Below are 21,599 nucleotides of genomic sequence, written 5' to 3' on the forward strand. Positions count from 1 at the left end.
GGTCCACTTTTTTGAGGTCATCCCCCTTTAAGTAAGCTCTTTCTATGCGCGTGTCACCTCTCTGCAGATCACCCTGCCGTCCACGGCGCTTCTTCCTCCGCAGCCACCTCTCCACCGTAACTACAAAATGGAAGATGGAGCTCCCCCTTCTCCGTGAGCCACTCCGTTTAGACACCCCTTTGGTGTGCACCCCGAGGGAGGAAATTCTTTTTACTTTCCCAATTAGGTGGCTTAGCATAACCCGTTCTGTGGTCACTCTTGCGGATGGCAGAATGGGTTCTATCCGGTGATGTGATGTGCTTCGCTGTGGGGAGGCAGATACGGGTGGATCAACTAAGCCGGGTGTGTTTAGCCCCCCAATGGAGTCGTTACTACCCCACATTTGAAGTACCTCCTGGGTATGTCCCATTGGTTGCACTTCCCTTCCCCGCATGCCCCATCCGTGGGAATCCCTTAGAACCCGTCTGAACCCGTTTCTTCCATTTCTCGAGTGCACATGTAAGCTTCTACCCTTTTGAATGAAGACAAACAGACGGACGTACACATCGCATACCACTTGCATTAACAACCATTTCGTGTTGAGCAAAAAGAGAGACTTATCTCCCCTGATGGATCTCAGCTTACGCAATAGAAAATTTATTAGCCACATGAACAGGCTTGGCTTCACCCCTTGCTGCCCGCTGCGTATGCACTGGAAGAGGAGCAGCGCTATGTACAGGAGGGCTTTCACTCGGCACTCCCGGTAGGTTATTCGTTTGTAGAAGGTGCGGATCTGCTCCACGTTGCTGCGCCTGTAGGGGGAGAAGCATATGGGGAGGTGAAGCAGCATGTGTGTGGGTGAAGCAGCGTGCGGGAGGAGAGCAATGTGCGGGAGGACTCACCCCTGCAGGGAGAGGAAGACAGCCCTCAAGGAGGCGTAAAAAAGGAGGAAGTTCGTGTTCGTTCTGGTCTCCCTTCTGTACAGGTGATCCTTAATGTTGCCTCGAGCCATGTGTGCCATTTTCGCGAGAAAGGAGTTACCAACGTGCTGCAGCAGGTGCAGCTGATTTAGTAGGGCGGCGCTGGAGGACTGCTTTAGTGACAGGAAAATCTCATTCTCTGTTAATCTACATTTATGGGACCCTTGGTTTACTCTCCTGTTTTGCCTGTGCAACTGGTAGTGATGGGAGGAGATGCCCACCCGCACCTCCATATCCTTTATGTAGTTGTGCAGGTGGACGTTGTTCCTGCTGGGCTTCATCTGAGAGAGGCACTTCCTCTTCACCTGGACGTCCGTGGCATTCTCCAGGCAGAAGAGCATGCAGAGGTTTTTGAGCCCCTTGAAGTTGTGGAGCAGCCTGTCCAGGTGGAGGAACTCCTGGCTAGCCATGTGCGCTTCGCAGAGGTCGAACAGGTAGCTGCGGTTTGGGAAAAAAAGAAAAAAAAATATGGCAGCAAGGGGGGTTACGCCTAGTGGGATGGCCAAACCAGCCCATCAGTGCATCTTCCAATTACCCGAGGAAGTGGACGCCCCTTATCCGCGATCCGTTGAGGCAAAACAGCAGATCCTCCTTCCCCCCACTGCGCACGGGAGAGTACAGCACGCACGTGTGCACCCAGCGGTAGTACAAATCGTCTGCATAGTTAAACAGGTGGAGTAGCACATTGACCACGAGGCCTTCATCGGAGCAGCGAAAGGTGTTAGTAGACATGAGTACATTATATATGATGCTCTTCTTGTGGTAATCCTTTGGGGTGGTCCCTTCTTCCTCCCTCCTCCTCTCTCTCATTTTGCTTGCGTAAAAGAAAAAGATGGCTCGTATGTGTGAGTAGTTAACCGTCAGGTGGAGGGGGACTCCCCTGAGGAGGACCTTGTAGGTGGTGACATCTTCCCCCTTTTCGTTCTTCCTCTTCTTCGTACTATCATTACTGTTGCTCTTATTTTTCTTCTTATCCCCTCCGGGTTGGGAGTACTCTGGGCAGAGGCCAAAATGGTGAGCTGCGCCTTCCTCACCGTTGTGGTGGAAGACGAGGAGGACCAGCCATTGGTACACTTTGTGGAGCGCCTTTTGCGCGAGGTGGGTATTCTTCGGGGGGGTTCCCCTCCGGTGTGCATCCCCCCCGTTGATCATTACACTGGGGAGATGAGATGAGTGGTTTGGGGCCTCTCTCTGGCGTGCATCCCCACCGCTTCCTTCCCCACCGCTTCCTTCCCCACCGCTTCCCTCCCCACTTGCACAGCACACGGAAAAGAAAAACAAATTGTTCACAAAAAAGTGGTTAAACTTGAGGAGGTACAAAAAAATGTGGCGGTTCCCCCAGTCCTTTCTCTTTAGCTTCTCCACCAGGGCGTCGATGTAGAGGTCCACCACACCGTAGTACAGGTGCGTAAATATGGCGCAGCAGTTTTTTATCATTTGGCTCACCGGGTCGGGCAGCGTCTCCCCGTCCGCCTCCGCTTCGGTTGGCGCGTTCTCCTTGAGGGGGCTTTCCCCCATCTGCCCGGAAACGCCCCCTTCGCGAGCTACCCCCAATGCTGGAGTACCATCTGCCCCACCTTGCAGATACTTACCAACCGAGGGGTAACCCCCATCGGAAAGAACAAGCAGACTCAGCAGGAAATCAAAAAAGGACTCGTTCAGGCAGAGCGTCCTAAGTAGCTGCACACCCAAGGCAGGGAGGAAAAACAGCAGGCAGAACAGCTCCCGAAAAAGTGCAGCCACAACGTCGTGCTGGCAAAAATAACTTGTCTCCTCTTCAAACGTGTTTATGTAATTGTATATGGGCGCCTTATTAATGATGTGAAGCGGGGGGATATAAATGATGTGCATGGGTGGTGTTCCTTCCGCTTTGTTTTTCTCCTCCGGTTCGTTGCTTTCGCAGGTGGGGGAGGCTGCAGGGGCATTCGCTTTGGCCCCGTCGGCCTTCTCACCGTACACCACTCTGCAGATGTGAAGGACGAGCTCGTCTATCTCGCGCAGCTCATCTGTTTCGTTCATTTGGGGGCGATACGACTGTTTTGCTCTTCTGTTGGGGGAGTCACCCCTTGGGGGAGGGTTCCTTCCGGGGGGGGGTCCCCCGGCTGGCGCGCTGAACGGCACAATGCGGTTAAATACGTTGAGGAGGCGCCTCTGGCGGCGCTGCAGTTTGGCCTTCCACCGCGTTGACGATCGTTGGGGGGGATTCCGTGGTGGGTCCCGCTTCCGCCATGGCGTCCCCCTCCCCAGGAGCAGCTCCCCCGCCTTCACGTACAGGTAGTAGACCCTCCGAAGGCACTGCACCGTGTCTAGGGAAAAGGCAAAAAAGGAGGGGTCTTCGAACGCGCAGAGGTAGTACTCCCTATTCACCACTATCGTTGCGAGAAGAGCGTCGAAGGCAATTTTGCTATGCAGCTGCTCAGGCACGTACTTCTTCCTCAAGAGGGGCCGCAGCTGGGGAGGCAGCCTCTGGACGCTTCTCCATGGCTGAGCTGCAAGCTGTGCTTTCGTCACCCCACAGGTGAAGAGATTCCCAAGTATCAGGCCAACAAACCGGTTGTAGTCACGTGCCACCTTTAGGAGGAAGTGAGCACTTGACTGCTCGCTTGAGAAAGTTTGGAGAGGACAGCAGCCATAGGATAAATACCTCCGCATGAACTTGAGGGTTTTCTTTAAGTAATACAGCTTCTCTGATGAGGAGTCCGTCGGTGTGTCGCCCCACTTTCTTCTTCTGCTTCTTCTGCTTCTTCTGCTACTTCCTTTCCTTTTGCTCCTCCACTTCTTTCTTCTTTCCCTCCCCCTGATGAACTCCCCCCGCGTTAGCAAATTTCTAACGACCAAATGGTGCAGCGCTGCCCGGGCGAGCTCATACTGCGACAGGTTTATGTAGTTGGCGACGATGGTGAAGGTTGCCTTCCGGTTGGCTCGGCCCAGGAATGAGTAGTTCATTTGGTTGGTGGGCGGAGGGATGGCTGGTGGGGCTCGCACAGGCAAGGCCGCTTATATGTGTACGTGGAAGCGCTGAAAAAGGGCGTGTTTCACAGGGGAGGCAGCCAAGTAGGGGGGTACCTCCCGCGTGGAGATCTTCACACACTGAATTGCGGAAGAGAAGGATCGGTCCCCCCAAAAGAAGGTCACTCATGTGAGCTGATTGAATGGAAAATCATTTTTAGCGAATCTTTATCTGAGTGGCCATTTGCACACACGGGTGGCTCTTTTCCTATTTTAAACGTTTCCGAGGTTAAGCATGTTGGGGGAAGCGCGCAAAGAAGGGGAAAAAAAAAAAAAAAAAAAAAAAAAAAAAAAAAGTTGCACAATGTGGGGCGGTCGGGGGAGTGCATTAGGGAAGGTGCCCGTGTGAGGCGCACAAGGGGGGGGTCACCCACTAGAGGGCCACCTTCTACCTTCCCGCGAGGCTAAGGCTCCGCTGACGCTCCGCTACTACGCCACTCCACCGCTCCACCGCCAACCTCACAGCTGAGCTATTTTTCCGGCGAGGGGCTGCTGGAAGACGGAGAAGACCCGGTCGAAGTAAATCTGTGCGTAGACGTTGTTGCGCACGAGGGTCTGCAGGGAGTGGCGGATGGTGGTCCTCTCCTCGTTGTAGTTGATGCAGAACTGGCTGCTCTTCAAATTCAAGTAGGTGATGAAATTGGAGATGTTGGGGTACTTCATCTGCAGCCCCTTGGTGATGGTGACCCCGAGCTCCTTCTTGTTGCATATGTCGTCGTAGGCCTCCACCCTGAGGTTTTTCTTGCCCGGCTTTTGGTCGCTGGAGATGTGCGTTTTGAACTTCTCGTCGACGCACACGTACACGAGGACGTCGGACGCGTAGGGGGCAGCTCCCTCCGCGGTGGTAGGGGCGGTAGCGGTGTTCGCGGCGTGCTGGCCGGGCGGAACCTCGCGCAAGTTGTCCTTGAGCAAAAAGAGAAAGTACTCCAGCATGAGGTAGATGTACTTCTTAGAAACCAGCGGTTTGAGGGACCCCTTTGGGCTTTCGCAGTTGGGGCTGGGGCAGTCCTTGGCTCCGTTCAGAAGCACCCGTCTCGTCTTGACCATGCAGCTGCTGCAGACGTAGAGCTGCTTATAAAAAGTGGCAAACAGGTGGTGGAGGAAGGAGAAAATGTAGTTGCGTATTTGCTCAATGGAAAGGTACCTCAGGCAGTTATTGCATCTGAAGTATTTTATAAAAATGGCTGGCTTGACGTTGTGGGAACAGTATGAACAAGTCAGGTAGCCCTTCAAGTGGATATCTTTGAACCTTTCCTCGGACTCGTTTAGCAACGACAAGACATTTGCTTCTTGGTAATTCTCCTCAATTTGAAGGTCCGTTTTTATTTCCCTTACGTCGTAGATGTTAAAACAGGAGGCCAGCTTCTCTGCACTTGTTCCTTCTATGTACTGGCACAGCCGGTTGATAGGGGAGAGGATTTGGTTCCTAATGTAGTAGTCCTTATCTACCCTCAAGTTATGCTTGTGTATTTCGCTGAGGCTGAAGCAGCAGAGGGAGTTGCTCAGCTTTTCGTGGCCCGGCTTGTTAAAGAACCGGCAGGCGTCCTCGCTCGTGCACACGCAGTACTGGATCTCCTTGTTGACGCTGATGTTGTAGCCGTCCTTCATCATGCGCTCCGCCACGAGGACGTGCCCCAGGGAGTTCTTCTCCTGGTACTCGCTCACGTTCTTCGTCAGCTTCTTCGTGATGGTGAAGAAGTCCAGGTCGAACCTGTGAGGAAGCGGAATAGCGGCAAGTGGAGTGGCAGTGAAGTGGTGAGTGGAGAAGTGGAGTGGCGGAATAGCGGCCAAGTGGAATAGCGACGAAACGACGAAGCGGCGTCGCTCCACACCGCAATGCCCTACTCGTCCGCCAGGATCCGCTGGTGCACCCCGCGCAGGTACTCATGGATCTGCTCCGAGAGGTCGTTCTCCACGGGGGGGTCCGCGCTGCCCGCGCTGCCTGCACCGCCCCCACCGCCAACCGCCTGGCCATCCTTGCTGCTAAAAATGATCTTCAACACCTCATTGCCAATGAGCTTGGAAATTCGGCTAAAGTCCCTCTTGATGAAGTTAATTCCCTTCATTTCATATTCGCACCTTTCCATGTTTGCGTCCACGACCTTCGCACAGGCGTACTTCTTCTTCTTCAGGAGGAGGAGTTTAGAAAAAATGCACTCGAGGTCTAGCTCCAGTCGTTTGTAGCTCTTGTTGATCGTATTCTTAATGACGTGAGCTAGTCTGAAGGCCTCTTTATAGTTACTCCCGCCTTGCGCCTTTATCCCCGTATCTATCATAATGGAGTCTGTGTCTCCGTAGATTACCTTCAAATTGAATTCTCTTTCCACTCTGGACTTGGTGTGTTGGAGCAGGTTCCTTCCCTTCAGTGTGATGAAGGCAGCCATGTGCTTCGCGTAGAAACGGTTGTTTGAGTTTCCCAGGCAGCCATATATGCTATTGCTTATAAGCTTTATAGAAAGCGACTGTATTAGGAGAAGTTCCTTCTTTTCTTTGTTCTTTTCGTTTGCGATTAGCTTCTTTATGAATGCTCTCTTCTCCACGAGGTTCTTCAGGATGGAGGGCAGGATGCCCGGCTTGGTCCTATCAAAGTCGTCAACTTCGACCGCTTCGCTGAGGGCGACTGCCGCGTCTGCCTCCGCGTCGCCTAGCTCGGTGGAGATGGCCCCCAGATTAGCGGCTTCCCCCAGATTAGCGGCTTCCCCCAGATTAGCGGCTTCCCCTCGGTTGGCGGCTTCCCCTAGATTGGCGGCTTCCCCTAGATTGGCGGCTTCCCCCCTCCCCTTCAACGTGCTGAAGCACACGTTGTACTCGATGATGATAGAGGGGTAGAGGCTGTTGAAGTCGAGGTAGAGGACGAAGGTGTCGTAGTAGCCGCAGAGGGGCTCGAGCACGAGTCCCCCCGAGTACTTGGCGGCGGCTTTGTTCTTCACTTGCTCGCTGTCAATCTTCTTCACCCGCTTCTTAACCACGGGGGTGATGAACTTCTTCCGGTTGTACTCGTGCAGGAGGAAGTACTCGATCCGCTCGCTGGTGTAGCACAGGAGGCTCCTGGCCCAGAGGTAGCCGCTGAGCTTGGTGAGGTCCCTGGTCTTCTCGATGATTTGCAGCACCTTGCACACGTTCGCGATTTCCTGCACGCAGAAGAGCTGGCTGTGTATGTACATGTTCAGGTGATTTTCCAGCAGCTGCTGCGCGTCGTACAGGTGGATGTTGCTGCAGTTCAGCAGGTTGATGTTGTTCACGGAGAAGTCTTTGAAGACGTTCGGGGGGGAGGAGGCAGAAGCGGTGGAAGAGGTGGAAGCGGTGCCAGAGGCGGCGTTGGCCTTGCTGGCCTTGTTAGATGACCTTGCCGCACTCGCCGCGTTGGCCGCATTGGCCGCCTTCGCGGCACTCGCCCCCTCCTGGAACCTGCCCCTGACGCTGTCGACGATCTCGTCCATGCCGTAGCTGGTGAGCTTAATCAAATCCTTGCAGAGCATGTAGATGTCCACGATGAGTCTCCCCTTGATGTTCTGAATTATGTTATACATCGACCCAGTGCTACTCGTCCCGTTAAACTTATTTACCTTCATCTTGTCGTTCTTCTTCAGCTTCTTCTTCCGGCTAAGGAAATCGGCATTCAGGTTATGGACGTTGCATCTGTGTATGACGAATTCGAGATCAAAATTTAAAATGTTATAGCCGATGTAGATGTCTGTGTCTAGGGTCTTCAACTTTTGAAGAAAGGCATCCAACAGGTTCTTCTCCGAATCGAATAGCTTGGCATTGCTCTTATTGTAGGTGAGATTCTTTTTCTTTGCCGCCTTGGTGGATATGCCGCAGAAATTGATGTACTTCATGCCCTCCGCGTCCACCATGGAGCAGATGCTAAACACCTCGTGGTGGTTCTCCTCGTTGAGCAGCGACACCACCTTGATGACTACTTTGTTGAGGTCCAGGTCGGCCAGGTGGCCGCTCCCCCCCGCGCTGGGGTCCCCCTTTCTGTGCCCCTCCTCTGCCGCAACCCCGTTAGGGGTACTCCCTCCATTAGCGGCACTCCCTCCATTAGCGGCACTGCCGCCGCTACTCCCGCCGCTAACCGCGCTAACCCCGCCAATTGCCGCTTTCCCCCCGAGGCGCTTCTCCACCGGGTAGACGTTCTTCCAGTTGGCCGTGGTGCAGTCGAAGTAGCAGTACGTGAGGTTGTTCGTGAGGTTCAGCTTGAGCCCCCGGACCTTCACCCAGCAGGGCAGCTTCAAGTTCTTCTTGATGACAAAATTTTCTATGACATCCTCATTGCAGCAGTAGAAGGCGGAGTAGGTCCTCCCAGACAGGTACCTCTCGCTGATCGGGTCGCAGTTATACGTGTAGAAAATTTTTGCATACACATCTTCATCACTCGAGCTGAGGTTCAAATTTCGCCTCTTCACAATTTTACATTTGATGCTCTCGATGTTATGGTACTTCCTCACCGCTCGGAACTCCTCCAGAAAATCCGACATAATACACGTGTTATAATTTTTGTGCCCGTATTTGATTTCTACCCCGTCTTTCTTATAAACCATTGTTTTGGATAGGAGGAAGTAATAGCACCTGTACATGTCCTCAATGTAGATGCTCACGCTTCGGTAAATTTTGAACTTCGTTAAGGTCCTTCCGAACATTATAATGCTATTTCTGTGTTTGCAAATGTCAAATATGTATACGTTCACGAATCCTGTTTCTTCGTTCGTCACCAGTTCATCTGGTTTGTTTTTCATCCCGATGGTTGTGATGAGACGACTCTTTTCTTGGTCGTCTTCCCCATCGCAGGGGCTTCCCCTCACTTCGTTCTTCATTTTGATAGTCGCAGGGGGGGGGTCTCCCATTTGCAGGAACGTCTCTACAGGGTGGTTCTCCTCCAGCCTCGCCACAATGCTGCGCTGGTCGGATGACTGCCCCTCTGGTGTACTCTCCTGTTTTATTCCACAGAGGGGGGTGCCTCTCTCGTTTCGCTTCTTTACATCTTCTTCCTCCCCTTTGCAAATTTCCGTTGAGAAATCCCCTGGTGTGTACTTAACCCCTTCCGGGGTAGCTCCCCCCGTGAGCACTCTCCTCTTTTTGCTTCTCTCCGGAGTCCCTTCCCCGTCGAGGTGGTCTTCCCCATCGAGATCGCCTTCATCTACATCCGCAGCGGTCGCGTCAACGTTTTCTTCATGCTCAGCCTTCACTTGCGTCTTTACCTGCCCCTCTGCCCCTTTCGCGCGAAGAAAAGGGTTGTACCCGTGTGTTCGCTCTGCGTGTGTAGTTCCGCTGCTTGGGGCCACCCCCGAGGGGGCCACCAGATGGGCCGCTGAACGGGCCACTCCTATCGAATTGCCTCCAAACTGACTAACACCCGTTTGCCTACTGCCGCCACGGACGATCTGCCTAATGTGGCACCCTTCTCTGCTGCTGCGGTCCCTTTCGTAGGAGTCCCTGGTCTTCCTCTTCGCGTTGAAGTGGTCCGACTCGCTGCCACTCGAAGACGAGTTCGCGTCCATCAACCGCTCGATGTCTTTTGCCTTGGATATTTCCTCCTTGCTTAATTTACCTGTCGAAAAGATCTTCTGGATTTTCTTTTCGCGGATGAAGTCGTCAATGGGTGTGTTCCTCTTCGCCTTGGCTTCCTTCTCGGCCGCTGCGGGGGGGTAGAAGAGCAGTGGGAAGGTGGTGAAGAAGAGGAGTGGGAAGGTGGTGAAGAAGAGGAGTGGGAAGGCGATGAAGAAGAGGAGTGGGAAGGCGATGAAGAAGAGGAGTGGGAAGGCGTCGCGGAGGAAGGTGTCGCGGACGAAGGCGTAGCAGACGAAACCGGAACAACGCGTGATGGCCGCCCCATCTCCACGGTATGTGTGACTTACTCCTCTTCCGGAGAAGGCCGTAGTTAATGTCCTCCACGATGACGTCATCGCTCGAGTCGAAATCCTTGTCGCCTGCGAAGGGCAGAGAGGGGGGAAGGCAGTCACGAAGGGGGGGGGGGATCTCAGAAGGAACGAAGCTAAGGGAGATACATTTGAGGACACCCCTTTTTAGAGTCTCACCTCCCACGATGAAGTTCTTTAGGGAGTTTTTGTTTTCGATGTATCCCTCTTCGTCCACCACTTCGTAAATGTCGTCATTTTTGTTCTTCACCTGGGGGGGAGGAATGAACGAATGGACGAATGAATGATGAGGGAGATAGAGAGGGGGAGGGAGAGTCATTCACATGGTGAGCACAACGCACAGGAGAGGGGAGACCCCTACACAGCTTGGCCACGCAGAAGCACCGCACAGCTTCGCCACACAGCTACTCCACACTCACCTCGTAAAAATCCGTCGCCTTGCATTCCTTGGACCTCTGCTTCTTCAGCTTGTCGAACACGTTACTCATGTTGGCGGCTCCTGGGGGGTTGCGGCGGTTGGAAAATCGGGCTGCTAACGAGGCGGCAAATTTCAACCGCTAACGAGGCACCCGTTCGTGCTCTAACGGACTGCAGGTCCCCAATGCGGACGCCTGTGGGTCTTCCGCTCGCCCCTTCCCCTCGGGCTAGCCAAAAAGCGCGTGGGCTGAACGAACTGAGCGAACTGAGCGAACTGAACGAACTTAACACCGCCGCTGATTATCAAGGCGGGGGAAATTTCAGCTACGCCCCTTCGCCTCAGCCTTCTCGAAATTGTGTACGCCTGGGGTGCCCATGTAAGGATGTACGTATGTATGCATGTGCGTATTTGTGTACACGCATGTGTTTTCTTTTTTTTTTTTTTTTTTTTTTTTTTTTTCCTTTCCGTGCTTGCGTGAAGCGTTTCACCCTCGCGCCGGGTCGCTCAACTCAGGGCGGAAAAAAAAGGTGCATATTTATGTACGCACAAAAAGGGTCAGTGGGGATGCCGATGCGTTGTGTGGCTAGCTATGCGAACACACGCGCGGAGCTCACAGGGGCGAGGTTCTCCAAAGGGAGCGCTCCAAACGGAGTTCTCCAAGCGTAGTTCACATTCGCCTCGCTTCTCAGTGCACATTTCGCGCGGGAATAGTTCCCCCTTACCTCTGCCTCGCAGTCACCCCTCGGACGCAATTGAAAGGAAGCACATAAGCGCATCGCACTGCGCACACGAGCGCCTTCTCTTCAGTTGCGCGAATGAGCAGGCGGAAAAATCGCATCTCGGAAGTGAACCCCGAAATGTGCTCCATAAAGTTAGAGCGGTACTCTCCCGCAGCTTCACCTTTGTAAAAATGACGAGGCGCGTAATGTACACGATCCCTCCCTTTGTCTTTTTTTATTCTTTTTAATTTTTTTTTTTTTTTTTTTTTGCAAGTGCAAAATGTTAAAAGGTTATTTCGGGAAAGGCGCAAAAGGTGTACGGTGGGCAGGTGCATTTTAAGTAGCTCCTCCTCTGGCCTGCCCTTTGCAATTGCAGAGGAGGGGCAGCGTGAAGACAACGGTGTTACGATAGGGGAGGATGCACAGAAGGAAGCTATTTTATCTTCTTCGTAAATTTTTCCTAATATTACCAGGGGACACATGCGCGAAATGGGAATGGTGAAAAGGGAAAAAAACGCCAAGTGGTTTTTTTTGCGTGTGAAGCGGTTCCACGCTCCCTTAGCTTAGCATACCTCAGCTTAACTCAACCCGGCTGCCTCCCCCCTTCGCGCTTCAACCCTGCAGGAGCGTTGCTCAATTGGGAAAGAGGCCAGCGAAACGGCGAATTCGCCGGAAAAATAAAGCGTAAAGATGCGAATGGCCCAGGGGCCAAATGGCAAGGTGAGAAGGTGAGGAGGTGATAAAAGGTGGGCGAGCTGAACCAGGTGGACCACCAGATATGGTTCGACTAGGTTAACACGGACTTCGCTTCGCCCCGCGCGGATACACACGAGGGGTTACAGCACACACCCGCGACAAGTGTAGCGAAAATGCTAACCGCGAAGGTAAGGTTGGTCCCCTTTACTTTTATTATTTTTTTTTTTTTTTTTTGGAACCACTTGGGAGGAAGTTCGCCCCCGAATTGAACGTACAACTTGCACATGACGCGAGTTGCGCTTTCCTCTGCTAGGTTTTTTTTATCGCATACGGGAAGGTGGATGAGGGAGTGAACGAGCGTGTAAGAAGCGCGCAAACGTTTGCGTACATGAGCGTGTAAACTAGCGCGGAAAAGTTCGCGGAAACGTTCGCGGAAACGTTCGCGGAAACGTTCGCGAGAACTGTTCCCCTCCACTTTGCTCCTCTCCGCTTTTGCGCCGAGTGTGACGCTCCCGTATTGCTTGTTCCGGGCACTCCCTTCGAAGTGGCACGTATGTCAGATCGAGGGCTCCAAATGACGCGCGGGAGTTAGTGCGTTGCCGGTATAACGCGCAAAAGGGCTGACTTTTCCAATTTTGAGCTTCTCCCAATTTTTGGCAAAGTGTTTATTTTTTTTTTTTTTTTCTTGCAACTTGCTTTTTCATTTTGGCTAGTCTGCCAATTAGTAAATTTTTTTTTTTTTTTCTGCAATTTATTGCCGTTCATACCTTTTTTGGCTGTTTTTTTTTTTTTTTTTGCTATTTCCCCTTTTCGCGGCCTTTTGGTACCCCTATTTTCCCCCCTTCACGCTTAACACATCCAGTTTTTTTTTTCTTTTCGCGCGCTTCGACTGGCAGTTTGAGGAAGAGACCCAAACGCGCGCAAGGAGGTTTAGCACATTTAAGGGTATATTTGCTCGAGGGCAGTTTTAAAAAGAGGGAAAAGCAGAAGGAACAAGATATTTGCCTGACCTGTTCATGCGAATACGCGGCTGTGCAGGCGCTTTGGCATGCACATTTGTTGGAGCGCCGCGTGAAGCCTTCCGGCCGTGCGCGTACAAATTGTGCCATTGCGACCATTGTGATCGTTGCGAGGGAGCCGCGATCCACCCGCGACCCACCTGCGAGCCGCTTCTTTTCGCCAGTTAGCTCCTTTGGCGAGCTCCCAGGTTGGCCGCCATCGCCCGCCCAGCGCTGCCCACACCGCATCGCCAGACTAGTGTTGCCCCACCCCACTTCCAACTTCTCAACGCCCCCCCCCAAAATGCTAAATTTCGGCGGAAATGGAAGGACCAGGCTAAGCGAAATGAACGTCCTGCAAAACGAAATGCAGGAGATAAACATAAACGACAGTGGCTCGAAGAACGACTACGACGATAGCACGTACAATGACGCGAGCACGTGCCACGATAGCAACATGGTGTGCAACGAGGGTGGCTGCTTTAAGGGAGAATTTACCCCCATAAGGAACGATCACAGCAATTCGTTTAGCGAGGGAACAGGTGTAACCGAGGAAGAAACGGAGGAGGAGTCAAGCGGGTACGATGACAAGCAGTCAAAAGAAGTGCTCAATTGCGATTATTGCAACAAGCATGTGTACGCACAGGTGAAGACGTATACCCCCCCCTTTGTGTACCTACTCGTAATCATTTTATTTCTGCTGATCTCTTTCTTCACCATATTTTTACTTCCTCTATTGTACTTAACGTTTAAGCAAAAAAAATACACGTGCCCGTACTGCGAGAAGAACTTAAAATCGAGCGAAAAATTATTTCAAGTGAAGAGAGAAAATCAAATTTTAACTTTCCAATTCCCCAAATGTGCAATAATAATTTCTGCGAAATATTTGGCCCTATTTCTGTCGCTAATTTTTTTAATTTTTTTTTTTTACATAATAAGAATTTCAAGCAATTTTAATTTGGACAATCTAGCCAAGGGTCCCTACATAACGGCTAGCTGGGTGGACTACCTGGAAGACTGTGGGCACAAATCACAATTAAGAAATAAATTCAACAGCATACACAATTTTAAAAGCAAATATGATGGATACACAGTCATATGGTCCGGTCAGTTTCATCAAATAAAGGAGGGTTTTTTTAATAGCAATTCTTTGTTCATTCGAATGAACCCTTCGGAATATCGCTACGACAAACCAGACATCAGGGCCCTTTTCACGGACTCGCTAATTTCCCAAGTGGAAAGTTTACAGAAAAATGATGTGATCGAATTTGAATGTACTCTTATACAGATTAGCAAAAATAAAAACCCCCATCTGTGCATCCTGTGGAACGTCACTTTGATGGAAAAGTCCGAGCAGAGCAACTTCAATGTGGTCGATTTTGTGAAGCACCTCTCCATCCTGGACATGATTAACAGCAGCTCCAACGCCAACCCGTTTTTCATGAACCTCAGCAATAAGGGCGGCGAGGTTAAGCGGTCCATCAAGATTGTGCGGCTGGCCCCGGGGGGGTTAAGCGGCGGTATTGGAGGCAGTATTAGCGGCGGGATTGGCGGCGGGCTGGGGGATGGCCTCTCCGACGGGGACCTGTTCGAGACGCCCAACCTGCTCCACTCCAACGACGAGTACGTCTTCAACTTTGGGGGAGGTGACCACATTAAGCACAGCCCCACGGGGGTGGGAAGCGGCTCCAATTTTACCTTCATGCAGGATGTGGGCTCAGGTGGGAAGTTCAGTCTTCGAGATTTTGTAAACCGAATGGGAAGCAAGAAATCTGGGGTGGACTTTACAGACGATGAGGATGACGAAGAGGAAGAGGAGGAAGACTATGACTATGATAGTGAGGGAGAGAATGACTACGACGTGGACGACATACAGGCTTTGAATAATGCGTATGGGCACCACTCCGGTGGAAGCTTCGACCCCTTTAATCGTGGCGAGTTCCGAGCGCAAGGCAAGAAGGACGGCGCGGAGATGCCATCCTTCCACAAGCTTAACCATGGGGACGATGGGGCGGGGCTCACCACCGAGGAGCGCGCGACGGAGTATCAGCGGGATGTGCACGAGGAGGGGGCGCCCGGGAAAGCGGCAGGGGGAGCGGCACTCGGGGGAGTAACTAACAGTGAAGCCCCTAGCAACAAAGAAGCGAACCACGCATCTCCCAACAGTGAAGCCCCTAGCAACAAAGCGGCCAACCTCGCACCTCCCAACAGCGGGGGCGGCGAGAAAAGCACGCAGAAGGACCCCAGTGGGGGTGGCCCCAAGGACCCCCCCGCGAGTGAGAAGCGCGGCAGGAAGATCGACCAGTTGGCAGGCGACAAAAAGGACAAATGAGGGGAAGGCCCGTTGGGGGTGCCTCCTGTGGTTGGAATGATTTCGCCCGCTATGCTGTGCGTACGCCGCTCACTCGGCTTCCTCTCTTCCTCTCTTCCTCCGCTTCCCCACCTTACTGCACCCCTCATTTTTATTTTCAATTTTTTTTGTGGCCGCACAACGGTGGAGGGTCCAAGTGGCAAGCCCGCGGAAGCACCTCGAGTCCAGTGCGCCAACGTGCGCTCACTTGAGTGAACATCATTTGGGCCGACGCAGAGAGGGGGGTCTCCCTGCGAAGAGGTGGCCGTGGGGCAGCACACATGCTTATATTACGTATAGCTGTGTGAGCTCTGCACCGCCATCGCCACCGTCACTCCCCTCCACATGCATGCACACACAGGATGGAGCATTCCCCCCACCTATGTGACCCGATTGGGGGAAGCTCCCATCTCCGCTGCGTACTTTGTTTATGTCTCCCGCTTGCATTTCGAAGGGGGAGTAGGGAACGAGACAGAAGAGGAGGCATGCGGCGAGATCGGAAGGGCCTGTAGTGGAAAGGGTTTCCCATGTCTGCGGCGTTTTGTGAAAGGGAGCAAAGTTACGTTTGTGTCTCCTCGGCTCGCTCCTCTCCATTTTTGTTAATTTGAGTGGCGGTCCCGTTTTGCACTGCGTCCCGTGTGGTGCGCTGTTTACTACCATTTTAATATATTATATTTTATTTTTTTATTTTTTTTTTATTTTTTATTTTTTCCCCTCCCCATTTGTGCAAACCATTCCATCCGCGTGCCTGGCAGCGGCCCCCTACATTGGAATTGCACACCGAACGGGGAGGGACCACTCGTGTGATAATAAGGCAGGCGCCCCCCCCTCTTTGGCCCCGATTTGTTCTTTTGGCTCGACCCGCGGAGGTGTAGCAAGGAGTGGGGTAACCTCTTCCCTTTTTTTTTTTTTTAATCTTACCCCCTGGGGTGCATGTATGTGTATGTATGTGTGTGTGAATGGGGGCACAACTTTCGCCCGCATGGCGTCATCCGTTTGAACTTGGCGCGAAGCGGCATGGCGTTTTTCAGTCCAGACTGGATTAATTATTTTTCCTTTTTTTCACTGCAAGACTGTCTGGGTGGTCGATGAACTGCGATTAGGTTTTGCCGGAGAGGCCAAGTTAGGCGAGTTGTGGTTTGCCAAGTAGGTTAGTGAAGAAAGGAGGGTTGTTGGATGGGTGGTGCGCAAGGAGTAATGAACCTTGGGTTGCCGTGAGGGCGACACGCAGCGGTGAAAACGGCGCGGTGAAAAGTAAGCCGGTGACGGCTAACTCGGTGACGGCTAACCCGGTGACGGCTAACTCGGTGACGGCTAACTCGGTGACGGCTAACTCGGTGACGGCTAACTCGGTGACGGCTAACTCGGTGACGGCTAACTCGGTGATGGCTAACTCGGTGACGGCTAACCCGGGGAAGTCTAAACCAGCGAGCACCCCCCGTGGAGGCCGCTTCCGCTTCGCTACCGCTTCACCCCCGCTGCCGCTTCCCTACCAACTACTCCCGGGACTGCTCAACCTTGCGGTTCCGGTAGTGGGTGTTGAAGTGGAAGATGTTGATGGGGACGGGTTCGTCCTCCTCGAGCGGCTTCTGCCTGAGGTTCTTCTCCCCATCGGCGTAACTGAACCAATTGAACCACTTATATTTGTTAAATTGCTCCACGTCCTTCTTAATGTATATGTGCTTCAAGTTGTATCTCTCCAGTAGGTGCTTTTTTTTCTCCTCGGAGAGTTTCACCCCATATTTGCTCCTTCCCCTCAGTCTATTTTTCACTGGCAGTAGGTCGTAGACCCCTCTAATAGCTTTGTAATTACACCCTGGGATGTCCTTGCATCTGCCACCCCGCACAAGAATGATGTTGTGAGTATTCAAATTATGGCCTATTCCTGGGATGTACACGGAGACGATTCTTCCCGTGGACAATCTAACTCGAGCGATTTTTTTTAACCCCGAATTTGGCTTCTTAGGGGTCTGCACTCGGACCTTCAAACAGATTCCTCTCTTTTGTGGAGCTCCTTCTAGCCATTTGGACCTCCAGTTTTTTTTTTTCAGCTTGGGTATTTGCTTGGGCCTCCTTTTATAGAATAACCTCCCTCTGATGTTTTTTGTACTAAACGGTTTGGACCCCCTGGGGGGGGGGTTCATCGGGGGAAAGCCGTGGGGGGAAAGGGGCGGGGAAAGGAGTGGGGTCTTCTTCGTGTGGGGGTAAAGGAGCGGAGTCACTTCCCCTACGCTATCTTTTTTGCTCTTGGTGTAGCTTTGTGGGGGTAACCGTGCAGAGGGTACTTCCACACAGGAACTGCTTTCTCCGTGGGGGGTCACCCTAAGTGGTGGGTACATGGCGCGGGGTTTTACCCCCACGGAGGTGGCCATTAGGAGGGGGCCCCCAGCGAGGCCCCCAGCAAGGCCGTGGCTGTAGCTGTGACTGAAGAAGAGGCGCCTCCAGGTGGCGGGGAGGCTGCTTCCGGGGGGCTTCCAACCCGAGATGAGCTTCACAGCCGGGGGGAGGTTTCCCCCGGGGACTCGCATCGTCCGTTTCGCAGGCGGGTGGAGCGAGCTCTCGTGTTAAGCACGCTGGTTAGGCGAGTTTCCAATGTGAGGCCGAGTCGCCGTCATTTTTGGCTTCCCCCGAGGGGAGCTCCTCTTCTTATCCGTTCACCCCACAAGGGGGGCTCTCCACGTGGCGCATCAGGTGAGGCCAGATCGGTGGGGCAACACGTGGTTACGTTACTACGCTGTTATGCAGCAATGCAACAACGCAGCGAAGGGGAAAAAATTATCTTACAAACGTGCGAGCGCTTCCAAGCTGTTGGTGAACGGGGGCGAAGAAAAAAAGGCACTTTCGGGGAGCCTACACACGCAGGGCTGCATACGAGTGAACCGCGCCCTGCTTAGCGGCAGCGCCTCGCGCACAGCGGGGTGAAACGAAAAAAAAAAAAATAAAAAAAAAAAAAGAGGAAGGGGGAGAAGCATGCGGGGGGGGTAGCCCCTAAACGGTGCAACGCTGACGGGTTGGAATACCCCACACTGCGTGCCCCCCCTAGAGGTAGTTGCTCGCGAGGCAGGTCTCCAGCCGCCGCAAGTGCGAAGCGTAGCTGCGCCTGATGCCGCTGTGCAAAAGCCGCGAAACCTCGCACGCGTACCACTTGGAGATGCCAAACGTTTCGGAGGACATCCCGATGGAGTTCTTTATTACTATGTTAGCGATGACCTTTTGAAATTCCGGGGCGACGATGAAGCAGAAGGCGCTGCTGCAGTACCGGTCGACTTCCTCGTCGAGGGGGTCCAGGATAATTTTGGGGATGTACGTCTGTCGATCGCGGTAGAAGAGTTTGTCCGCGTAAAGGGGGGTGGCAGGAGCCTCCGGGTTGGTGGCCTCCCCCGGATTGCTCGTAGTCACTGAAGGGGGGGCCACCCTCGCCGCGCTTCTGCTGGCCAGCTCCGCCACGTAGGCGCCGTACTTGCCCCTGTCTACGATCCCTATGTTAACCGAATTCACCACGAAATTCATGCTGATGTTATTGTATATAAAATTAAGAATAATAGAATTTATAATGCTCGCCAAAATGTATGAGCACTCCCGTAGGATCTGCACGCGCACATGAAACTGTTGAAATCTGTAGGCTGCCTGGTCTATTATCTGCTCGAAGTTTTTAATAATTATTTCCTCTAGGGTTTTCTCTCTATCGTTGCGAAACCCTTGTGTGTTTTTTATCTTTACATTAAATTGAGGCGATTCGATTCCCCTACTGAACATCTGCGTGTTTGGCGTTGGGCCAATCAGCGTGGTGGCTACTACGCTGTTTGTGCCATTCCCCAGGAGAGTCTTATCTAATAGGATTCTATCCGAGGTGGTGACTCCACCTTTAGGAGTGCCAGTTGCTCGCCGCTCCTCTGCTTCAGCTGGTTGAGACTCCTCCTGAGGGGTAGCTTCCACTTGGTAATTGTAACCCCCCCCCAACAGCTTGGTCAGTCTCCCACTGGTGTTTTTGCAATACACGTGGGGATTCACATTGCCGCTGACATATATGCACGTTTTGTTCGCTTCGTTTATTTGGTCCACGTCGACGTGGATGGGCAGCACGTAGTCGAACTGCCGGTGGTCAACGCGGTCGCCCATCATGGGGGGGAGCGGTTCAGCCGTTAGCAGTGGGGAAGTAAACGGTTAAGCAGTTAGCAGTTAAGCAGTTAGCAGTTAAGCAGTTAGCGGTGGGGAAGTAAACGGTTGGCAGTGAGCTCTTGGCAGTGAGCTCTTGCGAAGGAATAAACAAAAAAAAAAAAAAAGAAAAGGCAAAAGCAAAAGCAAAAGTAAAGGCAAAAGCAAAAGCAAAAGTAAAGGCAAAGGCAAAAGCAAAAGTAAAGGCAAAGGCAAAACGTTCTTGCTGTATATGCTCCCTGGCCGCTCACCCGCGGTCACCGCTCTCGAGTCGCCGTTGTTCCTCACCGGGCGCACACCATCCGATGGGATGCGATGCAATACGATCAGATGAGGGGCGCTTGTCGGGGGTTCTCACTCCACGGGTTGAATCGATTGGGGGAAAAGCTAAACAGAGAATGAGCTCTCCTTTTTTTTTTTTTTTTTTTGCGTGACCGTCGCCGGGGTGCGCAGCGCCATGTATAATGTACATGTAAGAACATGCCCTTAGGTGAGTCGCCGTCACTTAAAATGGTTGCCAGGAGGAAGTCCCAGCAAGCCTCCACGGATTCCGTTTAGCCGATACATTCGCGCGCACAGGGAGAAACGAATATGGGCGGATTTACGTGCTTAGTTACCCTGCCGGAGAGGAGGGGCCAACAGAAGAAGCGAGAGGAAGAAGAGAGCAGAAGTAGTCAGAAGCAGTCCGACGAGCCGCCAACACGCCGCCAACACGCCGCCAACATACCGCTAACATACCGCTAACATGCCGCTAACGCGCCGCTACACGCCGCCAACTCTCCGAAGATGGAGTGCCTCGCGGAGCACCCGGAATTCTTCGCCGGCGAGCTGAGGCCAAACGATTTGAGCGACGTGCTGAAGAAGATACAAAGCGAACTCCTTCGAGAGGAAGCGAGCCAAATCATTTTGATCACCTCGGGGGGAACCAAAGTTCCAGTGGAGAAGGTGCCCATCAGACACGTGGAAAATTTCTCCACCGGAAAAAGGGGCGCACATATGTGTGAGTACTTCCTAAAGAAAAACAAAAAAGTAATTTTTCTACATCGAAGGGGTAGCTTCATGCCATTCGAGTGCCACTTAAGATGTGCTGCTCGGATGGACACTGTCCGTGTTGTGGACGGACATGTGACGCTGAACTTGTCAGAAGAGGAAACCAACGCTGTGGTAAACGATGCAAAATCGTATGAACAGTTCAGGCAAAATCTTCTTTGTATTCCGTTTGAATCTATTTTTGACTATGGATTTTACCTGACTGCCATTTGCGATTTGCTCAATGAGGACTGGAGGGGAAGGCAAATCGGGGATACTACCCCTGAGGAAGTGAAGCCGAATGGGGCTTCCCCCCTGCCACATCTCATCATCTTAAGCGCCGCGGTGAGCGATTTTTACATACCCTATGCAGAACTGAGTAGCAACAAAATAAACAGCGAGACGAATGTAACTTTCTCCCTTCGAATGCAGCTAGCCCCCAAATTTTACAAGCTTACGAGGAAGTACTTCCCCCTACTTAACTTCTGCATGTTCAAACTGGAAGACGATGAGCAGGCACTACTAAACAAATCGAGCGAGAGAATCCGTTTCGCCGATATATTAGTCGCCAACTTGTTGCATGAGCGTTATAACTCTGTTTTTATCTTCACAGGGAGAGACCATTTCTTCAAACTTACGGCCTCGAATGAGTCCGAGCGGATTGAAGACGCCATCTGTCGCTACATTTGCGAGCACTTTGGGATGGCGGCGGCGGGCCAGTAGCTTCGCGCGGAGGAGTTCGCTGCAGGCGAAGCAGTTTGCTGCAACCGCAGCCGTTGGATGAAACGATCGGTTGCCACCCACATGGGTGTCTTCATCTGCGCTGCCCCTTAGCTAGGCCCCCCTTTTGACACGCAAAAAAAAAAAACGCAGACCGATGGGGGGTACATTGTAGAGGCATAGCACCTCGAGCGGGGGACAACTCCCACCTATTCCCATCAAAATGAACACAATTTTGAAGACCCCCTTTGTTCATAAGAGTTTTGTTTGCTCCGCCATGTTTGTCCCCACCGAGGGGTTCCTTCATTTGTGTGCCCCCTTATCGGGGAGAGATCCAATGACAAACGCTTCTCCCTGCACAGTTAAAGTTTTATTCCTCCACTGTTCGAAACTCGTGCGGTGGACACTCTCTAAAGAGGGTGGCAACCCGCCCGATGAACATAACCTCCATGGTGGGAAAAAAAAAAAAAGGCTACAAATATGCCCGCTGCTATCGCAACAGTTTTCGCAGCTGTTGATGGAAAGATGTGCTCCCCTAACAAGGATGCTATCAGCCTTCACCACGTTTTTCTTTTCTTTCTTGGGAGGAGGGGCGAAATATCGTTCATTGGACAGGCTAAACACGCCGATTCACCGCCCTCTATTTAACTCTGTCCTATGAACGACA

General features: G+C 52.4%; 6 protein-coding genes across 6 annotated transcripts, besides 6 other annotated features; 2 read left to right on the forward strand and 4 right to left on the reverse strand.

The window, feature by feature from the left end:
- Positions 1-1,490: 1,490 nt before the first annotated feature.
- Positions 1,491-3,905, reverse strand: PVX_000655 (hypothetical protein; the record flags this gene model as incomplete). The annotated part of the gene is made up of 1 exon (XM_024731221.1): positions 1,491-3,905. The coding sequence occupies one exon, from the start codon at positions 3,903-3,905 to the stop codon at positions 1,491-1,493; it is 2,415 nt and encodes an 804-aa protein (XP_024586929.1).
- A 297-nt stretch (positions 3,906-4,202) lies between these two features.
- Positions 4,203-4,235: a microsatellite.
- Positions 4,236-4,427: 192 nt separating this feature from the next.
- Positions 4,428-10,335, reverse strand: PVX_000650 (DNA polymerase alpha, putative; the record flags this gene model as incomplete). Its single annotated transcript, XM_024731222.1, has 6 exons — positions 4,428-5,679; positions 5,814-9,183; positions 9,337-9,606; positions 9,827-9,898; positions 10,007-10,097; positions 10,267-10,335. 6 exons carry the CDS (start codon positions 10,333-10,335, stop codon positions 4,428-4,430), a joined length of 5,124 nt encoding a protein of 1,707 aa, XP_024586928.1.
- A 275-nt stretch (positions 10,336-10,610) lies between these two features.
- Positions 10,611-10,651: a microsatellite.
- Positions 10,652-10,661: 10 nt separating this feature from the next.
- Positions 10,662-10,700: a microsatellite.
- Positions 10,701-11,185: 485 nt separating this feature from the next.
- Positions 11,186-11,224: a microsatellite.
- A 1,758-nt stretch (positions 11,225-12,982) lies between these two features.
- PVX_000645 (hypothetical protein, conserved) lies at positions 12,983-15,010 on the forward strand (the record flags this gene model as incomplete). The annotated part of the gene is made up of 1 exon (XM_024731223.1): positions 12,983-15,010. The coding sequence occupies one exon, from the start codon at positions 12,983-12,985 to the stop codon at positions 15,008-15,010; it is 2,028 nt and encodes a 675-aa protein (XP_024586927.1).
- A 663-nt stretch (positions 15,011-15,673) lies between these two features.
- Positions 15,674-15,710: a microsatellite.
- An 814-nt stretch (positions 15,711-16,524) lies between these two features.
- Positions 16,525-17,172, reverse strand: PVX_000640 (30S ribosomal protein S12, putative; the record flags this gene model as incomplete). Its single annotated transcript, XM_024731224.1, has 1 exon — positions 16,525-17,172. The coding sequence occupies one exon, from the start codon at positions 17,170-17,172 to the stop codon at positions 16,525-16,527; it is 648 nt and encodes a 215-aa protein (XP_024586926.1).
- Positions 17,173-17,212: 40 nt separating this feature from the next.
- Positions 17,213-19,150, reverse strand: PVX_000635 (hypothetical protein, conserved; the record flags this gene model as incomplete). The annotated part of the gene is made up of 1 exon (XM_024731225.1): positions 17,213-19,150. The coding sequence occupies one exon, from the start codon at positions 19,148-19,150 to the stop codon at positions 18,068-18,070; it is 1,083 nt and encodes a 360-aa protein (XP_024586925.1). The 3' UTR covers positions 17,213-18,067.
- Positions 17,926-17,952: a microsatellite.
- Positions 19,151-19,611: 461 nt separating the features above from the next.
- PVX_000630 (phosphopantothenate--cysteine ligase, putative) lies at positions 19,612-20,935 on the forward strand (the record flags this gene model as incomplete). The annotated part of the gene is made up of 1 exon (XM_024731226.1): positions 19,612-20,935. The coding sequence occupies exon 1, from the start codon at positions 19,970-19,972 to the stop codon at positions 20,933-20,935; it is 966 nt and encodes a 321-aa protein (XP_024586924.1). The 5' UTR covers positions 19,612-19,969.
- Between the last annotated feature and the right edge of the window lie 664 nt (positions 20,936-21,599).

Source organism: Plasmodium vivax, chromosome 3, assembly GCF_000002415.2.
Source record: "Plasmodium vivax chromosome 3, whole genome shotgun sequence".
NCBI lineage: Eukaryota > Apicomplexa > Aconoidasida > Haemosporida > Plasmodiidae > Plasmodium > Plasmodium vivax.